This window comes from Salvia hispanica, chromosome 6 (assembly GCF_023119035.1).
Source record: "Salvia hispanica cultivar TCC Black 2014 chromosome 6, UniMelb_Shisp_WGS_1.0, whole genome shotgun sequence".
Lineage (NCBI taxonomy): Eukaryota > Viridiplantae > Streptophyta > Magnoliopsida > Lamiales > Lamiaceae > Salvia > Salvia hispanica.
Window position 1 is genome coordinate 22,105,289 of NC_062970.1, and position 20,626 is coordinate 22,125,914.

Consider the following 20,626-nt stretch of genomic DNA (forward strand, 5'->3'; position numbering starts at 1 on the left):
GCGAAATGTGGCCATGCCGCCACGCCCACCAACTTCTCTTCGTCATGGATTGTTGGGTGTTCGGACGGGTGGACACGGGTGGACCCGAAAGCATAGGTTGTCGCAGCCGCAGCCCGAGTATACGGTACCATCGCCACTGCATCCAGAATACGATCCCCCAGGTTGGTCTCAGTTGAGTGGTGCAAGCCACGAGCACTCGCAATGGGGAGCACAATCATCATGTGACTCATTTTTTGGCGGTGGGTCTAATTGGGACGCGGCGCTAGCAGGACGTGATCCATACTTCCAGAATTATCAATTTGTGGATCCGGCGGGGGAAGAAGAAGGCGAGAGCGAGGAAGAAGAGGGTGGGGAAGAAGAGGGTGAGGAAGAAGAGGGCGGGGAAGAAGATGACGAAGTAATATTTCGACCACCCACCGAGGGATCCTCACGACCAGCTGTGAAGAGTTCATCAAGTACGTTTGGGAAGGCTATGCACAATGTATTGAGGGGATTTTCAACAAGGAAGAACAAAGGGAAAGCTCCAACTAAATTCACGCCTTCGGGGAAATAAGTCTTTGGTAGGATAGGGGTTGGCATCATATGTTGTTATTTGTTGGTATATGTTGGTATATGTTGGTAGTTGTTGGTATTGAAACAGGTTTTGGCCACATATTTAAGGTGAATTCTTGCAAAAAAAATTTAAAAAATGACAATACAAAGTTTCGATTGTGATTTGCTTGCGTTTGAATATCAGTTACAACATAATTGATAAAATACTCGAAATGACAACAATAGTCATCTGACATAACAACTGTCAACAAAAGTCAATCAAAATCATAATAACTGTCAAACAAGATCCATCGCATATGCCCCAAAACAAATATCACCAACATTCGCCCTAGAAGCCATGCCATCTCTTGTCAGCATTTCCCGCAATTCAACTAAAATGTCAATACAAAACATAACATATCTCAAATACACAACTCAATTCCAAAAAGATAGCAAATATATACCACACATTTACTGAACAACACCGGCTGAGCAATTTCTTCGGTCATGCCCCTCTATCCCGCAATTTCTGCAACGGCGGGGAGCTCTCGGTGCATCTTCCTCGCGGACATCCATTTGATTAAGTATCCTCCTTCTTCTAACTCGTCCACGCATTCTAGGAATCAACTGCTGAGGGGTGATGTGCAAATTCCATGAAGGTTCTACCCAATAATCTTCGTGTCTTGGTGCATCAAATGAAACTGGACCATAGTACTGCGACCTCCATGTACCGATGTAGTAAGACTCATCTATGAGGTCAATCATGTTGAAACGTGCGCGAGGTGAGTCTCGTTTAATAATGTCCTCAAGAGGAGCTCGAACGAGGTTTTATTATTCAGAAAACTGGCCAGTTGGAGTTTTATCGCTCTATGAATAATAAATAAATGTTTCTTGCTAAGTCCACTCTTGGAATTAATAAAATGTTAATTAATTAAGTCCATAGCAGACATTAATTAATTAATGGACATTTATATCTTAAGCGCGGGAAATAAATAATAAACAAAGTGGAAACCCGGATTACTTGTAATTTCGGATTTGGATGGGGAGAGTTCAATATTACTTCTGTAGTGGCTGCTCGTAATATTACAATATAAGCTTGTATTAAATTGTGGGTTCAATTTAATTAGTAAATAGCTAATTGGGGGAGCCCATATCCAAAACCTTCCATAGATCCCTGTCTGGGCCCAAAAAGGAACTTAATATAAATAGGAGAATAAAGGAGACAGAAATCATTCATTATTACTCATAATTTTCGTCCCACTCTACCTAGAGGAGTTCGAATTTCTCTCCTAATTGGAGAAGGATTTCTTCTGTCTTCTTTATTCGAGTCCTAGTATTTTGATAAGATCAGCCCACCCTGATATCGAGATACAGTTCGGGAACCAGAGAGAAGATCCGTGGTCTAGTATTGAAGATCATCACGTGGAGAAGGCGCGAGCAATCGACGATTCTTTGGAGAATCAATATCGGTAACTCTAAACCGTAGAATTCATGTTTTAGGATTTACTTTCTTTGAGCATGAATTATTTGCGTTCTAGCATGCAATTATCTGTTTAACATGTGAATTGATTAATCGCATAATCGGTCAAATAGATCCTGTATCTGATTTATTTGTTTGTACAAGTCTTCCGTTGTGCCAGGGGCATCAAAACCCCATCAAAAGGTTCCTTTGATGATGCTTTAAGGGGTATTTATAACCTCCAAGTCGTGTACAATGATATGGTAAATCTTCGACATAGTATGGTAAGTCTTTGAGAGAAAATAGGGCAATTTCTGTGGGCCGCAATTTCCCAACGGTCCACTGCACATTGTTCAGCGGTCGCTGGCCAGTACTCCATAGCTTCTGGATTCAAATCTGCGGTCGCTGCCACACTCCAGCGGTCGCTGGGTGTGTTCTCCTTTTTCAGCTCAATTTTTCGAAGTGGACCGCTGCGTAGACAACGGTTGATTGCAGCCAGCGGTCGCTAAGTGTGGTCTAACAGACCGCTGGTTAGCTTGAAAGCTCTGGACTTCCAACTTCTACATTTTACTTCTTTTTAAGATCTATTTTGCACGTTTCTCACAAAACACATCAAAATACCAAAATAGATAAAATATGCAAATAATGGACATGTAATTCAACTTCGACACACTCAATGGACCAAATAATTACCTTAAAACAAGACACAATCCGAGCGTATCAAGGGAGTATAAATACGAACACCTACTTTATTTATCAAACGTTGTTGAATTTTTTTTCTTACCTGAATTTAGCCCTATCGAGGACTGTAGTTATTTTCATAACCAAGAGAGAAGAGGAAGTAGACATAGTTGACAATGCACAGTTATATTGACCTTGAAGTCACCGATTTAAACCTCGCCATCCACTGAGAAATGCAACTTAAAGTCTCCCAATTTTACCTTATTTTCCTAACATCCCACTAATAATTACTCGAGTAATTTGTAGAATAATATTTGACTAAAAGAAGTATACTGCTCCTCCCAACACAAGCTACTTGCATGCTACTTCATTTCGAGCTATTATTTACATTGTTTTATCTTTTAATAATAATTTTATTTTCTTTTCTATTTTACTTTTTCTTGGTTTTTATTCATACTTTTTTCTTTCTCCACTTAACCTCTAAAAAAAATTTCTTATATTTATGTGTCCGAAAGAAATGTTTTAAGTAGAAGATGGAGAAGAAAAACATGTATCATATTATTGATACATTTCTTTGTTATCTTTGTGAGGTCATTGCTACGTACTCTATATGTTTCACACTAAACATTTCTTATTTGATACTCCGTTTTTTTTTAATTGTGGCACTTCTTTTGGCAGGAAAACTAAAATACTCCTTCCGTCCCGTTTAAGATGATACATTTTCCTTTTTAATTTATCCCAACTAAGATGACACATTTCTTTTTTTGGTAACTTTCTCTCTCCAATTAATACACTCAACCACTTTTTCTCACTCCTATTAAAATATTCATCTTTCTTTATCTCTCTACTTTAATACATACACTCACCTTCTCTCTCTCCAATTAAACACTTTAACCAATAACTCCTAAAATCCCGTGCCGGCTAAGCAATGTGTCATCTTAGCCGGGACGGAGGAAGCAGTATTTTAAGTGGATAGTGAATAAAGTATTAGAGAAGGTTACATTTTGCCAAAAAGAAAAATCTCAATTATCTTGAACTTCCCAAAATAGAAAGACGACTCAATTAACATGGAATCGAGGAAGTACTGAATTTTATGCAATTTTGTTGGTGAGTTGAGTGGCATGAAAATAAAGTAATCTCTCCGATCACGATTAAATGAATAACTTTGATTCTATATGAGTTTTAAGAAGTTATTTGACTTTATAAAGGAAAGTGAATGAAAAAATAATAGAATACAAAACCCATTTTTATATACAGATTATAATAGAATGCGAGAGTAATAAGTTAGTCAAATGTGAACAATAAGTTAATTGAGTGTTATGTCCACATACATAAAATAGAAAAAAATAAATGTGGTATTTAATTGTTGACATTCGAAAATGATAAAGCAAGTCATTTAATCGTAAACAGACAGGTAAAAGGGAAAATGAAGTAGAGATAATAATATTGCATTTTAATACTACCTTTAGTCTTTGAAATAAATTTTTTTGATTTAGCACGTGTTTTAATTTGTAAAGTAAGAAAGATGAATTGATAAAACAAGAAAGAGGAAGAAAAAATTGGTAAATTAAGAAGAGAAGAGAAAAAGTAGTGTAACTAGTGAAAGTAGTGTTAGTGGATTATGAGATCCACTTCTAAAATAAATTTAGAAAATTTTTATTTTCAAGGGATAAACTAAAGGAAAAATAGTTTCACAGATATAGCATTGCATGTTAACACATCCTTTGAAATAATGTATGCATTCTTATATTTGAGATGAAGAGATAAAAACAGTAGTGAAAAAGCATACTCCATCTGTTCCATTGAAGATATCCATTTTCATGTTTGGTTTGTCCCAATCAAGATGACTCACTTTATTCCCTCTATTTTCTTTATTCTTTCCACTTAAGACACAAAATAAAATTATATAAATTCTGGTGCCGCCCTAGGAATGGGTCATCTTCCTTAGGACAGAGAGACTACTATTTTATTGCTCCCTCTGTCCCATAAAAGTATGACATATGATATGGCATGTGAATTAAGACAAAATTAGTATAGTAAGAGAGGATACGAGAAGAGTAGTTAAAGTAATGTTAGTGGATAATGAGACCCCATTATTATTAGAGTTTGAATAGTGATATAAATTGTAAATACTTGACGTATATGAGTAATAAATTGTTATAACTGTTCATAAATGGAAATGTCCATATTTGTATGGGACAGATGAAAATAGAAAGTGCATATAAATGAAAACGTCCACGTTCTTGAGTGGCACGAGATTTTAGGAGGAGTTGTTAGAGCATCTCCAAGGGAGAAAGGTAAATTGAGAAGGTATATTTCTCATTTACCTTCTCAAAAAGGTAATTATTGTTAGAGTTTGTATACTAGAAATCACGTTTCGAGTGATTGAATACTGTAAAACTTTTATTTTATTTTCCAAGGAATAAAACAGATTATTTTTGTCATAATGTTGTTATGTTTTACATTTAATGGATGTTAATTGCATGTTTAAATGTATAAGTTAACTTAACAAAATCTAAGTCTTTATTTTAGTAGACCGGTTGTGGGCGACATCCACTTTAAGGTAAAACGGACAGTCCTAAACAAAAAAAAGAAGAATTTCACGACCTAGATGGAATTAGACTATCCATCGTGAAAGGTTGCAATGTCAGTCCGCATATTTCTAAGCCTTACTGAAATAAGATGACAATTGGTGTGGTACAACACCGAATGGATCTAACAAAGAAGACGTGTCTTTGTGCCATCTACGAAAGTCGAGGTCTTGAAAATATTTGTTTCTTAATCAATGTAGGTTGGTATTGAGCATACGGTATTGATTATGCATTACTTTGACTTATCAAATGGTGCGGGTTTTTCGTAACCCAATAATCCCGATATATTGGGTAGTGGTGATTAATATCTAGCGGTGCTAGGATTGCTATTATATTGAATCGTGCGCGATGTGAGTCTCGTTTGATAATGTCCCCAAGAGGAGCGCGAAACAATGTTTTATTATTCAGAACCTAGCTAGTTAGAGTTTGATCACTCTAAGAATAATAAATAAGCGTTTCATGCTAAGTCCACTCCTAGAATTAATAAGAATTTAATTAATTAAGTCCATAGCAGACATTAATTAATTAATGGACATTTTTATTTTAAGCGCGGGAAATGAAAGTTTAAACGGAAACCCGGATTACTTATAATTTCGGATTTGGATGGGGAGAGTTCAATATTACTTCTGTAGTAGCTGCTCGTAATATTTCAATTAAAGCTTATATTAAATTGTGGGTTCAATTTAATTTGTAAAAAGTAAATTGGGTAAGCCCATATCCAAAACCTTCCATAGATCCCTGTCTGGGCCCAAAAGGAACTTAATATAAATAGGAGAATAAAGGAGACAGAGAAATAGACAATACATTATTTTTTTTAAAAATTTGACCCCCTCCCCCCTCCCCCTCTTGGAGTTGGGCAATTTTTCCCTCTCCTCCGTGGAGTAGAATTTCTGTCTCTTTTATTTAAGTCCTAGTATTCCGTTGAGATCAGCCCACCCTGATATTGGAGCATAGTTCATGAACCAAAGATAAGATTTGTGGTCTAATATTCAAAGCGTCACGTGGAGAAGTCGCTAGCCATCGTCAATTCTTTGGAGAAAAGCATGTTTTAGGTTTCCTAAAGCATGATCACTTTAAGTTATGAGCTTGATACGTGTGAGAATTACGCGAATAGAATTTGTCTAAATAATCTACTAAATAGATCTAATTATTATGTGATTTATTTGTTCGATTTAAATTCACGAACGCTTCCGCTGCCAGTTCCTTCAGTTGGTATCAGAGCCAGTCTTTGTCTCTGATTATTTGGATTTAAATTTCGCGAAATTTATGCATGTGTTATTTGATTACGAAGCATGTTCTTGTATTTTATTGTTTATTTTATGTATGATGAACTCAAGAACATTCGAATCAATAGAACTTGAATTTTCGATTATACGAGATGTGCGATTCGTCGGCGCTTGCGCCGGGACGAATCGCACTACATGCGATCGAAGAGGGTTGTCGAACTGAGAGGGAGCAAGGTAGGCAATCAACCGGCGACATGCTGACGAGCGTGGGCTCGTGCACGCCGCCGGCGAGACCGCCGATCCCGGAGTGCCTCGCGAATCGCGCCGACCAGTGGGAGCAATCGAAGTGATCCAATGGCAACATGAAAACCAAGATGGAGTTCTTGCTCAGCCACGACGGCCGTCGACGGTGGTGGAAGGAGTCGCAGTTCGCTGCTCGTCCGAGAGCAGCGGTTGTCTTCTCCGCTGGTGATAAACCCTAACCATAACCTAAACCCTAACCCTAGTCGAACCCTAGGCCAATCGACGCTGAACCGAGAGCTGCGACGCCGTTCAAGGCGGCTGCTGGTTCTAGCGAGATCGACGGCAATTGAGGGGAGTCGCCGGAGCAGCGTGGCGAACACTGCATGGCGGTGTCGACGGAGGGAGTTCTCGGCATCTTTTCACCGGGAGAAAAGGGAGAGAGGAAGCAGCTGCACTAACGTGCGGGCCGCCGGCGACAACTGACGGCGAACTCGCCGTTCCAGCGAGCATATCGCCGGCATATCTTCATCGTGATCGATTCGTGCCAACCTCGATCGACGAAATATCGATGATAGAATTTTAATGATTATTTAATTCCGTAATTAAAAGATTTCATTAAATAATATTATTTTGAATTTTTTATATATCTATGGAATATTTTATATCCTAGATGATATAGATAAGAATAATTCAATAGTTTCCTAAATATTATATATCTAGAATCCTAATTAGGATAGATATGTAAGATTACATTAAATAATATAATTATTTCTTCCTAATCTTGAACAAGGATATAATTTGAATTTAATTTTTTATGTCTTATTAAGATTTAAATAATGTACTTTATTTTAGATATATCTATAGTATGATATGAATAAGAATTAATTTCAAGATTAATTAATTCCTAAACTAAGATTCTTAAAGATAATAAAAGATTTAATTATCCAGTCAATTAAATGCCAACAGAATTTAAATTAGCATTAATCTGCCTAAAGGCTAAGGATGATTAATGAAAAATCATAACCCAAATATCTAAGCGATAATTATGAACTTAAAGTTTATATATGGTCTCCATCGGTTGGCCTGCCAAATTTTTTGAAGCTAGATTCTAATATCATCGTCACCCATTATGTGGGGACAATAATCCTACGAAACAGTAAGTTCATAAGGGCGGACTTGTCACATAATAAATAGAATGAACTAGAAAGTGGTTCCTAATATTATCGCCACCCATTATGTGGGGACAATAATCCTAAGGAACTACGAGTTTCAGGGTTCAATCAGAATTTATGAGATAGCTTGATTTTGTTATCAGCACATGAACATTGTCATGGGAGTGTGTTGTAGAAATAAAATTATGTAATGTTAAATCTGATGGTCGTGCTTAGGCAACATTAGGCGGCCATGTCATTATTTGGTCTCTGTACTATTCGTCGGTGTTGTGACTAGTAAAATTGCCAAAGTTTTAATGCGTATTAACCTCTTATGGAGGGTACAAAATTTTAATTTTGCTGTTGTAAGATTTTGAAAAGTTTTATGGTTAATCTACTCAATTTCCTTACATAAGTTTATGACAAATAATAAATTTTCTGTTTGCAGTGCAATAAAATCTGTCAAGATGTCTTTTAATCCTCTTTCTGCAATACTCAAAGAAAACAAACTCGAGGGCCAAAATTTCATAGAATGGAAACAAAATTTGGATATCGTTCTCACAACAGAAGAGTACAAGTTTGTGCTCACTACTCCACAGCCTCCAGTTCCCGCGGCTAATGCAGTGGTGGGCGTTCAGAATGCACATAAACGGTGGCATAAGGCGAATGAGATGGCTATGTGCTACATGTTGGCATCTATGTCTTCAGTACTCAAGCATCAGCATTCAGCCATAGCGACTGCCGCCGAGATTATGCAAAATCTTGCAAATCTTTTTGGTACTCAGAATCGAACGGCTAAGTCTCAAGCTTTTCGGAGTATCATGACGAAGACTATGAAGGAAGGCACATCTGTGAGGCAACATGTCCTCGAGATGATGAGCCACCTCAACCAGATTGAGGTTTTGGGAGGGACGATTGATCCCGAGTCCCAGATTACTATAATCCTTCAGAGTCTTCCCCCTAACTTCCAGCAGTTCAAGCTCAATTTCGAGATGAACAAGCGGGATTACACTTTGGTTAGAGCTGCTGACTGAGCTTCAGTCGGCAGAGGACCTCATGGTTCAAGCTAAGGTAGCTATGCTGAGTTTGGCACCTAATTCCTCTGGCTCTAAGCCTTGCGCAGGAAAGAAAAAGGCGTCAAACCCAGCTGCAGCTAAGAGTGCTAAGGGAAAGAAGAAGAAGAAGAAGAAGAAGAAGAAGAAGAAGAAGAAGAAGAAGGCCGACAAAATGCCTACTGGAAAATGCTTCAAATGTGAAGAGAAGGGTCATTGGAAGCCAGACTGTCCTAAAAAGGGAAAGGCTACAGGTATGCACCATGCTCTAGTAGTCGAGTCATGCTTGGCTTCGACATCTACTCATACGTGGGTTATTGATACTGGAGCAACTGATCATATATGTTTTGATCCTGACTTAATACAGGTGACAAGATGGTTACATGATCGTGGATCGAAGTCCAATTGGGCGACACTACTAAAGTGGCGGCCGTTGCAGTGGGAGATGTTTATTTACGTTTTAGTAGTGATGGATTTTTTATTTTGAAGAATGTTTGTTGATACCTTCTTTTAGAAGAAATTTAATTTCAGTTTCTAAATTTTCTTTTTATAGATATTAGATTTGTTTTAATGACAATTGCGTTATTAAGAAAGATGGTTCTTATATCTGTCGTGGTATCATGGAAAATAATTTGTACACAATTACTTCTACACAGTTTAATCAACGTAAATCAGAACTCAATGCTACATCGAAAGTTTCAAAGAAAAGAAAAGAACCTTCAATTTCAATGAACGAAACGTACTTATGGCACCTTAGACTTGGTCATGCCAACGAAAGAAGGATCCATGCTACGGTTGATCAAGATCTTATTAAAGGTCTTGAGAAGCAGCCGTTTTCAAAATGTGAATCTTGTTTAGAAGGCAAGATGACTAAGAGACCTTTTAGGTCAAAGGGTAATAGGGCCAAGGAAGTACTTGAGCTCGTTCATACTGATGTGTGTGGACCTATGTCAACCGAGGCAAGGGGCGGTTTTCGATACTTCATCACCTTTATTGATGACTTCTCGAAAATTGGATACGTCTATTTGATGCGCTACAAGTCTGACTTTTGACAAGTTCAAGGAGTTTAAGGCTTATGTAGAGACGTATCATGGAAAGAGTATCAAATGCCTGAGATCTGATCGCGGAGGCGAATACCTAAGTGCCGAGTTTTTGGACTACTTATCAGTGTCGGGAATTCAATCCCAACTGACTGCGCCCGACATACCCCAGCAGAATGGCGTAGCTGAAAGAAGGAATAGGACCTTGTTAAACATGGTCCAATCGATGATGAGTTATGCATGGTTACCAATTTCATTTTGGGGTTATGCCTTGCTATCAGCGAGCCATATATTAGACAATTTACCTTCTAAATCAGTTCCTACTACCCCATATGAGTTGTGCACTAGGCGTAAGCCCAATCTGGAACATCTCAGAGTGTGGGCGTGTCCGGCTCATGTATTGGAAAAGGATCCAACTAAGCTGGAATCAAGGACGGAGGTATGTGTGTTTATAGGTTACCCTAGAGGATCGAAAGCTTATGAATTCTATAGTCTCCGAGATAAGAAAGTCATTGTGAGCACTCATGCCACATTCTTAGAGGAAGACTTTGTAATGAATCATAAGTCCAGCAGTGAGGTAGCTCTTGAAGAGCTAACTTCAGTCACAAGTTCCATTAACGAAGAACAAGTACCTAGTGTAACAACAATTCCAGAAATTTCAACTACTACTCCAAATGTTGTAGTGCCGCGTCGCAGTGGGAGGGTCTCTCATGAGCCCGAAAGATACATTGGTTTGGGAAAGTGCATGGATCACTCCTCGGACAGCAATGTACTTGATCCCTGGAATCTTGCAGAGGCGCAGGCAGATGTCGATCATTGCGAATGGGGTGAAAGCAATGGATTCAGAACTACAATTAATGGTAGACAAAGACTGTACTGCCATTGGGAGCATGTGGATATACAAACGTAAACGTGGACCCGATGGACGAGTTAAAGTCTTTATGGCAAGACTAGTGGCTAAGGGGTATATCCAAAGGGAAGGCATCGATTACGATGAGACCTTCTCCCCAGTGGCCATGCTCAAATCGATCCGTATTCTTTTGTCTATAGCAGCTTACATGGATTGGGAAGTATGGCAGATGGACGTTAAGACTGCGTTTTTAAACGGGAGTCTTGAGGAGACTATCTACATGGAACAACCCGAAGGCTATGTGGTAGAGGGCAAGGAACACATGGTTTGGAAGCTTAAGAAGGTCATTTATGGCCTCAAGCAAGCATCTAGATCATGGAACCAGTGTTTTGATCAAACTGTTCAAAAGTTTGAATTCGAAAAGTGCCCTAATGAAATCTGCGTGTATAAGAAGGTTGAAAAATGAAATGTTGTGTTCTTAGTTTTGTATGTAGATGACATTCTTCTAATTGGAAACAATAAAAAGATGTTGTCATCAGTACGAACATGGTTGTCCAGCCAGTTCGAGATGAAAGATATGGGTGATGCGGGACACATTCTCGGTATCAAGGTTCTTCGGAACCGTGCAAAGAGAACGTTGTGCTTATCCCAAGAATCTTACATCGATACGGTACTTAGACGCTTTAGCATGCAAGATTGCCAAGAAGGGTTTCTTACCTTTCAGACACGGGATCCATTTATCTCAAGAGATGTGTCCTAAGACAACATCTGAGATAACAGAGGTGAGAAGAATACCATATGCCTCGACTGTTGGTAGTCTCATGTATGCTATGCTTTGTACTAGACCTGATATTTGCTTTGTTGTTGGCATGGTAGCAACATATCAATCAAATTCCAAGGACATTGGAGTGCCGTAAAGAACATACTCAAGTACCTTAATCGGACTAAGGACTATGTTCTAGTTTACAATGCAGCCGAGCTCTGTCCTTTAGGATATATAGATTCAGACTTTCAAGCTGATGTAGATTCGAGAAAGTCAACTTCCGGATATGTGTTTACCTTAGTAGGTGGAGCTGTAATTTGGAAGAGTGTAAAGCAGAAATGCATTGCAGACTCTACCATGGAAGCCGAATATGTGGCCGCTTCGGAGGCTGCAAAAGAGGTTGTATGTCTTAAGAACTTCCTTCTGGACTTAGGTGTGGTTACGAATATGCCCAAGAGCATCACCATTTATTGTGACAATTCTGGTGCTGTGGCTAATTCGAGGGAACCACGGGCTCATAAAGCGAACAAGCACATAGAGAGGAAGTATCATATCATTAGAGATATAGTGCAGAGAGGAGACATACAAGTGGTCAAGATTGATTCAGAAGGAATTAGCGGTCAAGCCGTTTGAGAGCCATGTTGAAGGAATGAGAGTTCGACTAATACAAGACCTCAATCCGCTTTCAGTATAAGTGGGAGAATTAGACGTTAGCACATTTTTTTTTATACTCGAAAGTGTTTTGAGTATAAGTGGAAGATTGTTAGAGTTTGTATACTAGAAATCACGTTTCGAGTGATTGAATACTGTAAAACTCTTATTATATTTTTCAAGGAATAAAAAAGATTATTTTTTTTCATAATGTTGTTATGTTTTACATTTAACGGATGTTAATTGCTTGTTTGCATGTTAGACCTCAATCCTCCGTGGAGTAGAATTTCTGTCTCTTTTATTTAAGTCCTAGTATTCTGGTGAGATCAACCCACACTGATATTGGAGTACAGTTCGGGAACCAGAGAGAAGATCTGTGGTCTAGTATTCAAAGCGTCACGTGAAGAAGTCGCTGGCCATCGACAATTCTTTGGAGAATTAATAAGGTATTATTTCTGTTCCGTAGAAAAGCAGGTTTTATGTTTCAATTATACTTAAAGCATGATCAATTCAAGTTATGAGCTTGATACGTGTGAGAATTGCTCGAATAGAATTTGTTTAAATAATCTACTAAATAGATCTAATTATTATGTGATTTATTTGTTCGATTTAAATTCACGAACGCTTCCGCTGCCAGTTCCTTCAATTATACCTTCTTAAATAGTAATGAATTTCAAGAAAAGAAGGTAAATTAAAAAGACAAATAAAAATAACTAACATTTTACTCTATCTACCAAGAAGAGGTAAAGATACCTTTCTCAAAATGAAAGAAGGTATAATACCTCCTCATATACCCTTTCTATTGGAGCATAATTTTTTCAAAGAAGAGGTAAATAGAGAGAAAAATGTAGTTGAATATTTTAATGAGGACGGAAGGATTTTCAGATATAAAAAATGAACATTTTGAGTGGAATAAACTAAAAAGAAAGGTGGACATTTTGAATGAGATGGAGATAGTAGTGTTTATAAAGTTTGCTTATTCAATTATCAAGCTGATATGATTAAATATAGAAAAAGTGTTTATAAAGTTTAAATAAGGCCAAAATGGAGTATTAAAAATGTTCAATAATTACGACCATTTTCAGTGGAAATCTACTAGCACTGGTTTTGATGCATGTAGTGTATGTTACACTCACCCCCATTGTATAATTGGTGCCGGTTCGTCTCACAAAAAATAAGAAAATTGCATCCACTAACAGATAGGTATATATAATAATGCAATTAAGGAAACTACACACGAATACTCCATCTGACCGCGAATAAGAATTTCATTTTTCCATTTTAGTCCGTCTATGAATAGAAGTCGCGATTCAATTTTACCGTAAATGGTAATAGAGTTCACCTTCCACTAACTCATTCTACTTACATTTCATTTAAAACTAATATATACAAGTGGGTCTCCTATTCCACAAACTTTTTTCTACCTACTTTTCTTAATATTTCTTAACATACTACCTCCGTCCTGCATTAACTATCACGTTTACTTTTTTGCAGTCTTGTTTTATAAAAGTGATAATAAATAGTTAAAGTGAAGAAATAGTAAAATAAGAGAGAGAATACGATTACTTTTTTGCACTTGTTTTATAAAAATGATAATAAATAGTTAAAGTGGAGAATAGTAAAATAAGAGAGAGAATAAGGTAAAGGAGCTCTTTTATTTTATTATTTCTCCACTTTATCTATTTATTACTCCCTCCGTCCCAAGGTAGATATCACACTTGGGAGATGGCACGGGATTTTAGGAGATGTTATTTTGTATGTTAAGTGGTGAGAGAAAATATAATTTTATAACTGATGTCAGAGAGAACTTTTTCCAAAAGAAGAAATGTGACATTGAATGAAAGAGTAAAACAAATTGTTATAACTGATGTCAGAGAGAACTCTATTTATAACTGATGTCAAAGAGAACCTATTCCACAACACATTTTTGGACACCTATTTTGCTCTTTTTTACTTTTTTTTCTCTCCATCTCTCTACCTTTTTTAATTTCCACTTTATTCTTCATTTATTTAACTCATCTAACACAATTTTTCTTAATCTCCGTGCCGAAAAGAAACGCCTCCATTACTATGGAACGGAGGGAGTAAAAAGTTTCAACCACAAACTTCACACTTACACCCGTTCTAAAATTATCATACTCTTGTGTTCAAAGAAAAAAGTAGTACTACCTTCTTCGTACATCTTACGTAAACGACGAAAACATATGAAAAAAAAGACCACCAAATAATCAAGAACCTTTTTTTTCAAAATATAACTAATTTTACAATGAACTTAATGACTTTGAATGAAAGTGTTTTAGTTTTCAGGATAATATATAGTTTTTACATTCCACTGATAGGAGTTCATTTGATTTAATTAGCATGTATATTAAGAAAATTTTGTTTTATCGATAAAATAATAGGGATTCAGTGCTCACACAAGGAGAAATACAAATTTTCGACTAGAATTAGTACTCCCTCCGTCCCGCTTAAGATGACACGTTTTCCTTTTTAGTCTGTCCCAGATGACACATTTCCTTTTTTGGTAACTTTCTCTCTCCAATTAATACACTCAACCACTTTTTCTCACTCCTATTAAAATATTCATCTTTCTTTATCTCTCTACTTTAATACTTACATCCACCTTTCTCTCTCCAATTAAACACTTTAACCAATAACTCCTAAAATCCCGTGCCGGCTAAGCAATGTGTCATATTAGCCGGGACGGAGGGAGTACTACTTTTCTACCTACACTAAAATACAACAAGAAACATGAAAAACATTGACTAGAATTACTCGTTGATCTTTTGTCTTAGAATTATTTTTCCTTTTTTATGGATCTGTTTAAATTCCACACAAGCAAAGTCCACAGAAATTTCGTCGTCGCAATGACGTAACTATGGCTTGCGTCAGCAGATACGCACTGCAAACTCATTCACACATCTGTCAATTTAATAGTACTCTAATTTTGTTCAATAATTGGGTCGACGTCAAATGTTTACTGCCATCGGTGTTTACACATAACTATATAGTTCCACATTTACTTGAATTAAATTACGTGAATCAATTGGGCGAAATGTAAACCTAATCTATAATTGAAATTTCATAAAAACGCATCTTGATCGGTTATTACATCGCTATATAATTCTCTATGAGTCAAACTTTACTTAAAATCAGGCGATTTAGTTAGCTACAAAGTTAATAGTTGCGTTAGCTTTAATATGAATCTCCCGATTTTACCTACTCCTGCGTTTCCTAAGATAAAAATTTTAGAAACTATACAAATTTTAATTATTTTTAATACTTTTAAAAATTATTGTATACATTAATTTTATTATTCAGGTTGATGTAAATTATGCTCAAGTCATGCAAATGAAGTTTTATATTGTAAATTAGGTTCAAAATCAGTTTAACCAATTAATATTATATTTTAATCGTGTAAATTAGTTTGATAGGTTTTAATTATGTAAATAAGTTTTGTGTCATCATCCCATCATGATAGTTTGTGTCGGATACAGATCAGGTTCGAATTAAGCTTGACTGGATTAAGTCATTATTAAGTTGATATGATAATAATAACTCAACACTTAACAAATTGGATTCGGATTAGGTCTTATTAAATTAGGTCTTCGTCATATTGACATGATAATGACCCAAATCCACACAATTTATTACCCTAAATAATTGTGTTAGTAAGAAAAAGTATAATTAAAGTGTTTAACGTCGGTTGGTTGAATATCTTAAATTCTTAATGCTAGACTCCCAACAACCATTGTCTCTATTCTCTCTCTTCTATGTATAAATATGCGCATGAATGTAAACAACAAAAAGCAAATAAGAAAACACACACACACACACACTTGATCCATGGCAGAAATATGTAGCACTCGGGTCGGATCATCAAAAGTGATACCAACTAGTGAAGAAGAAATTGGATCCGGTGAATTTTCCGGCGAGTTGAATCCGGCAGATGCGTGGCTGCCGATTACAGAGTCGAGAAACGGCAACACTTTAAAAGCTGCAGCTCATCTCTTGTGTTCCGCAATCGGAATTCAACTACTTTCACTTCCCATTGCCTTTGTTTATCTCGGATGGTAATTCCTACTCCTCTATCATATTCTATTCTAGTGGAATATGAACTTTGGATTCGATATGAATTTTAACGTAAAATTGGTAAAGTAAAAGAGATGTAGAAAGAAAAAATAATTAAAGTTTTATTAGTGGAGAATTGGTCCCACCTCATTAGAGAGAAAAGACTTTCTAAAATTAGAAAGTGCATATTCTTGTGGACGCACTAAAAAGGAAAGAGTGCATATTTTTTGTGGGACAGGGGGAGTAATATATTTGACTAGTGCGTGTTTTAAAAAATTATTTGATCTTACAAAGAAAAATTGATGGAAAAAGTTAACCGTGTGCATTCTATTTGTATATAATATTCTTTTTATTACATAAATGATGTCCTACTTGTGAGATGATACTAAATTTTAAGAAAAAGATGATGTAATTCTTATTTTATTGTGTGAGATCTAAAAGTAGAAATATGACATGTTTAATGTGACAAACTAAAAAGAAAAATGAGAATTTTTTTTATGACAGAGGAAGTAATAATTATTAGTATAGTAAGTTAGTGAAATGTAAGATTCGCCTTCAAAAAATAGTATGTGAAATATAGTACTCTCTATCCTATAAATAATGTTACATTTTCCTTTTTGTTTGTTCTACAAAAAAATATCATATTTTCTTTTCCAAAAAATATTGTCTTTCACTTCAATATATAAATATATATTTCATCTCTCAATTTTACACACAGTAAATAGCAGTTTCCAAAATCTTGCATTATCATTTAAGTGTGACATTTTTTATAGGGTGAGTGGAGGAATATTTATTGAAATCCGTCCTCATAAAGAAAATATGGGATATATATTGAGGAACAGACGATTATGAATGTGTGGTTTGGAACTCTAAAATTAATAATAATAATAATAATATTATTATTATTATTATTATTATTATTATTATTATTATTATTATTATTATTATTAAAGCTCATGGGTGTAAAGATTTGAATGTGTTTTTGTTCTATGTTTTTCTAGATACTAACTTCCAAATTTGAAATTATTAATTATAAGTCACCAGATATGTTTGGGCGTGTTTGATATATAGAAAAAAGCTAAGAAAAACTTGTTTGATATATAAGAAAAAAAATTCATTATTTAGCTGGTCCTGGCTTCAACTAATATTTGAAAAACGAGACCCATAAGTGTGTGATGTTTGGTTGTGTAGGCGTCAATCATGAATCACAAGTCTTTAGACTTTTCTTTCTTCAGCATCTTTATTTTATAAGTTTACTAGAACTCAGAAATTAAAGAATTTTGTCTTGTTTTAGGTAGGAGACAGTCTTGATACGTGACACGTCACCCCAAAAATTGACATTATTTTGTGATTCATTAATAGTGACCTACATAATTTTGTCGGTTTATATTATAGGAATCAAAGACCATATCCGCCTAATTAATTACTTACCTCCTCTTTTCACATCTTATATTTGATTCATCATTTCACATGCATGACATGTGATTACTGTTTTAAACTATTAACAATATATTTTAACAGCTCCTTCCACTTAATTATACATGTAGTTTGCTTAAAATTATTTAAATTTTCAATTTTATTCTGTAATCAGGTTCTGGGGAATTATGTGCTTGTCTATAGCATTTTCATGGCAACTTTACACAAAATGGCTTCTAGTGAATCTTCACGAATCATTTCCAATAACTGGGATTCGTTACAGCAGATTTACTCACCTCTCAATAATAGCATTTGGTAAGTACAAAAGCATATTCTCGTTACATATTAATGTATATTACACAATCAAGTCATAAAAACTAACTCTATGTCTTAAAAACATAGGTGAAAAACTAGGCAAATTGCTAGCAATTTTCCCAACAATGTATCTATCCGGCGGCACATGTGTGTTGTACATAATAATGGGAGGCTCCGTGATGAAAGTATTCTTGAAATCCATGTGCGATGGCAACCCCGGCTGTGTGGCGTCCAAGATAACCGGTGCAGAGTGCTTCTTGGCCTTTATCTGCATCGCGATTTTGGCAGCGCTCTTCTTCCCTAACCTCAACTTGTTGTCCTCTGTTGCTTTTGTTGGCTCCATCACCGTGCTTGCTTATTCTAGCCTTTTGTGGATCCTGCCCATGACAAAGGGTGGATCAGGGGATGGCCCTGTGAGGGAAGCAGTGTTGGTAACGGGAAGTCCGACTCGAATCCGGGACGCGTTAGGTGGTTTTGAGATCCTTGCACTTGCCTTTAGAGGGCACAATCTTATGCTTGAGATACAGGTAAAATTGTACTTCATGCGTCCTTTAAAATTAGAAACTATAAGGTAGGACCCATTATCTACCCCGGTCAGTTCCGTAAAATTAGAAACTTTCTATTTTAATAAACTGTTTTTTTCTCTAATGAGGTTGGACCCATTATTTACTAACTGTACTCTAGTCACTTATTTTTTTTATTTCTCTTTTACTTTACCAATTGAACATTAAAACCCGTGTCATTTCAAATGTTCCAATTTTTAAAGGATGGACATAGTAATGTGTATGTGCACGTCGTTTGTCAACTTACTTATGGAGTATGTGGTTAATGCAGGGGACACTACCTAGCAGTCAAAAACAACCATCAAAGAAGACTATGTGGAGAGCAGTGAAGATTTCAACCATACTAAGTATTTTGTGTGTGTTTCCCATTGCAATAGTGGGATACTGGGCATATGGAGATAAGGTAACTTTGAATTTGAATTCAAACCTAAAATTCCTGTCACAAAATCTTGATTCATTTATTTTACCCCTTTCAGATGCCGGTAGACGGGGGAATTCTCCTTGCTCTAGCAGCATTCTACGAGAAGAAGCACATCATACGTGGAGTGTGCGTGTTGATCACAATCAACTACGTTTGTGCATTCCAAATCTACGCCATGCCCACATTCGACAACTTGGAGCGCATCTACGTGACCAAGAGGAACAAGCCATGCCCAAGATGGGTGCGCTCGATGATCAAGCTCTTCTTCGGAGGTCTAACCTATTTCGTAGCAGTGACTTTCCCATTCCTACCGCGCCTAGCTGCTTTCATAGGCGCAATTGGATTGCCCGTCACACTTGTCTATCCATGTTTCATGTACCTCGCCATCAAGAAACCTCCTCGTCTTAGCACCACATGGTGCCTCAATATGGTGCTCGGTTTAGCAGGGACAATCCTCACCTTGGTTTTCTTAGTTGTAGCTTTGTGGTCTTTGATAGATAATGGCTTCAAGGCCAATTTCTACAATCCCTAGATGGTTTAACTTAAAGAAAGCATGACATGACATATTCTTTTCAAATAGAAATGACATACTCATATCTCAAAATATGACAAATCTATCCGGTCTAAACCATTTTCAGCTTATGACAATATACATGAAACACACAAGCTTATTACACATGGGAATGGTACGAAACTAATACTTACATGGCCAAAGTGTAAGTTACACTAGAATAACCTAGCATTGTCATATAACGTATGACTTTTCAATAATGTGACATCACACATATTTTAAATTTTATTTTTTCTTTAAGCTTTTTGCTGACAAGTGTACCGAGGCCATATTGGCTCCTTTAGCCAAATGAACATGTCAATGACTATTTAGGGTAGAAAACGTTCATGGCTCGCTCTATGCCGCAAGCAGCTCTATGTTTTTTTCGTGGCGGCTGACACGCCTCTCAAGATGGTGGACTACTTCAACTTCAACGGAGTGTACAGTGTTGTGAGCATCCCTGACACCCGTGTCCCATAGTTGTAGATATCCGCCCCGACAAGTCGGTGATAGGTGCTAACTACATAACTTTTGTTGAAATTGTATGAGGGTTTGTTCTGTACCGGAATTGGAATTAAACTGGAATTAGAATTTGAAATCCTTTGTTTGGTAAAAATGATATGAAGAAAATTGAATTAGAAGGAATTGATATGAAGTGAGTGTGTGTGTAGTGTGTTCAGTGTGTGTTTAAGTTTGTGTAGTGTGTGTATACGGTGTGTGGTTTGTGCAGTGTGTGTTTTTTGGTGTAGTGTCCGAAGAGTGAAGATGGTCAATTTTATAACTATTTGGAATTTCAGTTATCAACTTTTGATAGTGAATTCAAATTGTAGAATTTGGAGACATTGAAATTATAATTCAATTCCAAATTCTAATATTTTGTGGCATCAAACATCGAAGGCTTCAATCCCATTCCACATACCTGATCGATTATACCGAACAGAGCCTTAAGGAACATCATCTTAAGCTTGGCATCTTGATGATACTCGGATTTGAAATTGAAGGCTTCAATCCCATTCCACATACCTAATCGATTATACCGAACAGAGCCTTAA

General features: G+C 36.5%; 1 protein-coding gene across 1 annotated transcript; it reads left to right on the plus strand.

The window, feature by feature from the left end:
- The first annotated feature begins 16,051 nt into the window (after window positions 1–16,051).
- LOC125193065 (lysine histidine transporter-like 7) lies at window positions 16,052–19,601 on the plus strand. The gene is made up of 5 exons (XM_048090780.1): window positions 16,052–16,311; window positions 17,901–18,040; window positions 18,128–18,567; window positions 18,875–19,006; window positions 19,080–19,601. The coding sequence occupies exons 1-5, from the start codon at window positions 16,085–16,087 to the stop codon at window positions 19,554–19,556; spliced, it is 1,416 nt and encodes a 471-aa protein (XP_047946737.1). The 5' UTR covers window positions 16,052–16,084; the 3' UTR covers window positions 19,557–19,601.
- Window positions 19,602–20,626: the final 1,025 nt, after the last annotated feature.

Bases quoted from the DNA above. Each gene is read 5' to 3' on its own strand.
- LOC125193065 (XM_048090780.1), top strand. From the start codon at position 16,085: ATGGCAGAAATATGTAGCACTCGGGTCGGATCATCAAAAGTGATACCA. The intron at 16,312-17,900 runs GTAATTCCTACT...TTCTGTAATCAG, and splicing joins GCCTTTGTTTATCTCGGATG to GTTCTGGGGAATTATGTGCT. The intron at 18,568-18,874 runs GTAAAATTGTAC...TGGTTAATGCAG, and splicing joins ATCTTATGCTTGAGATACAG to GGGACACTACCTAGCAGTCA.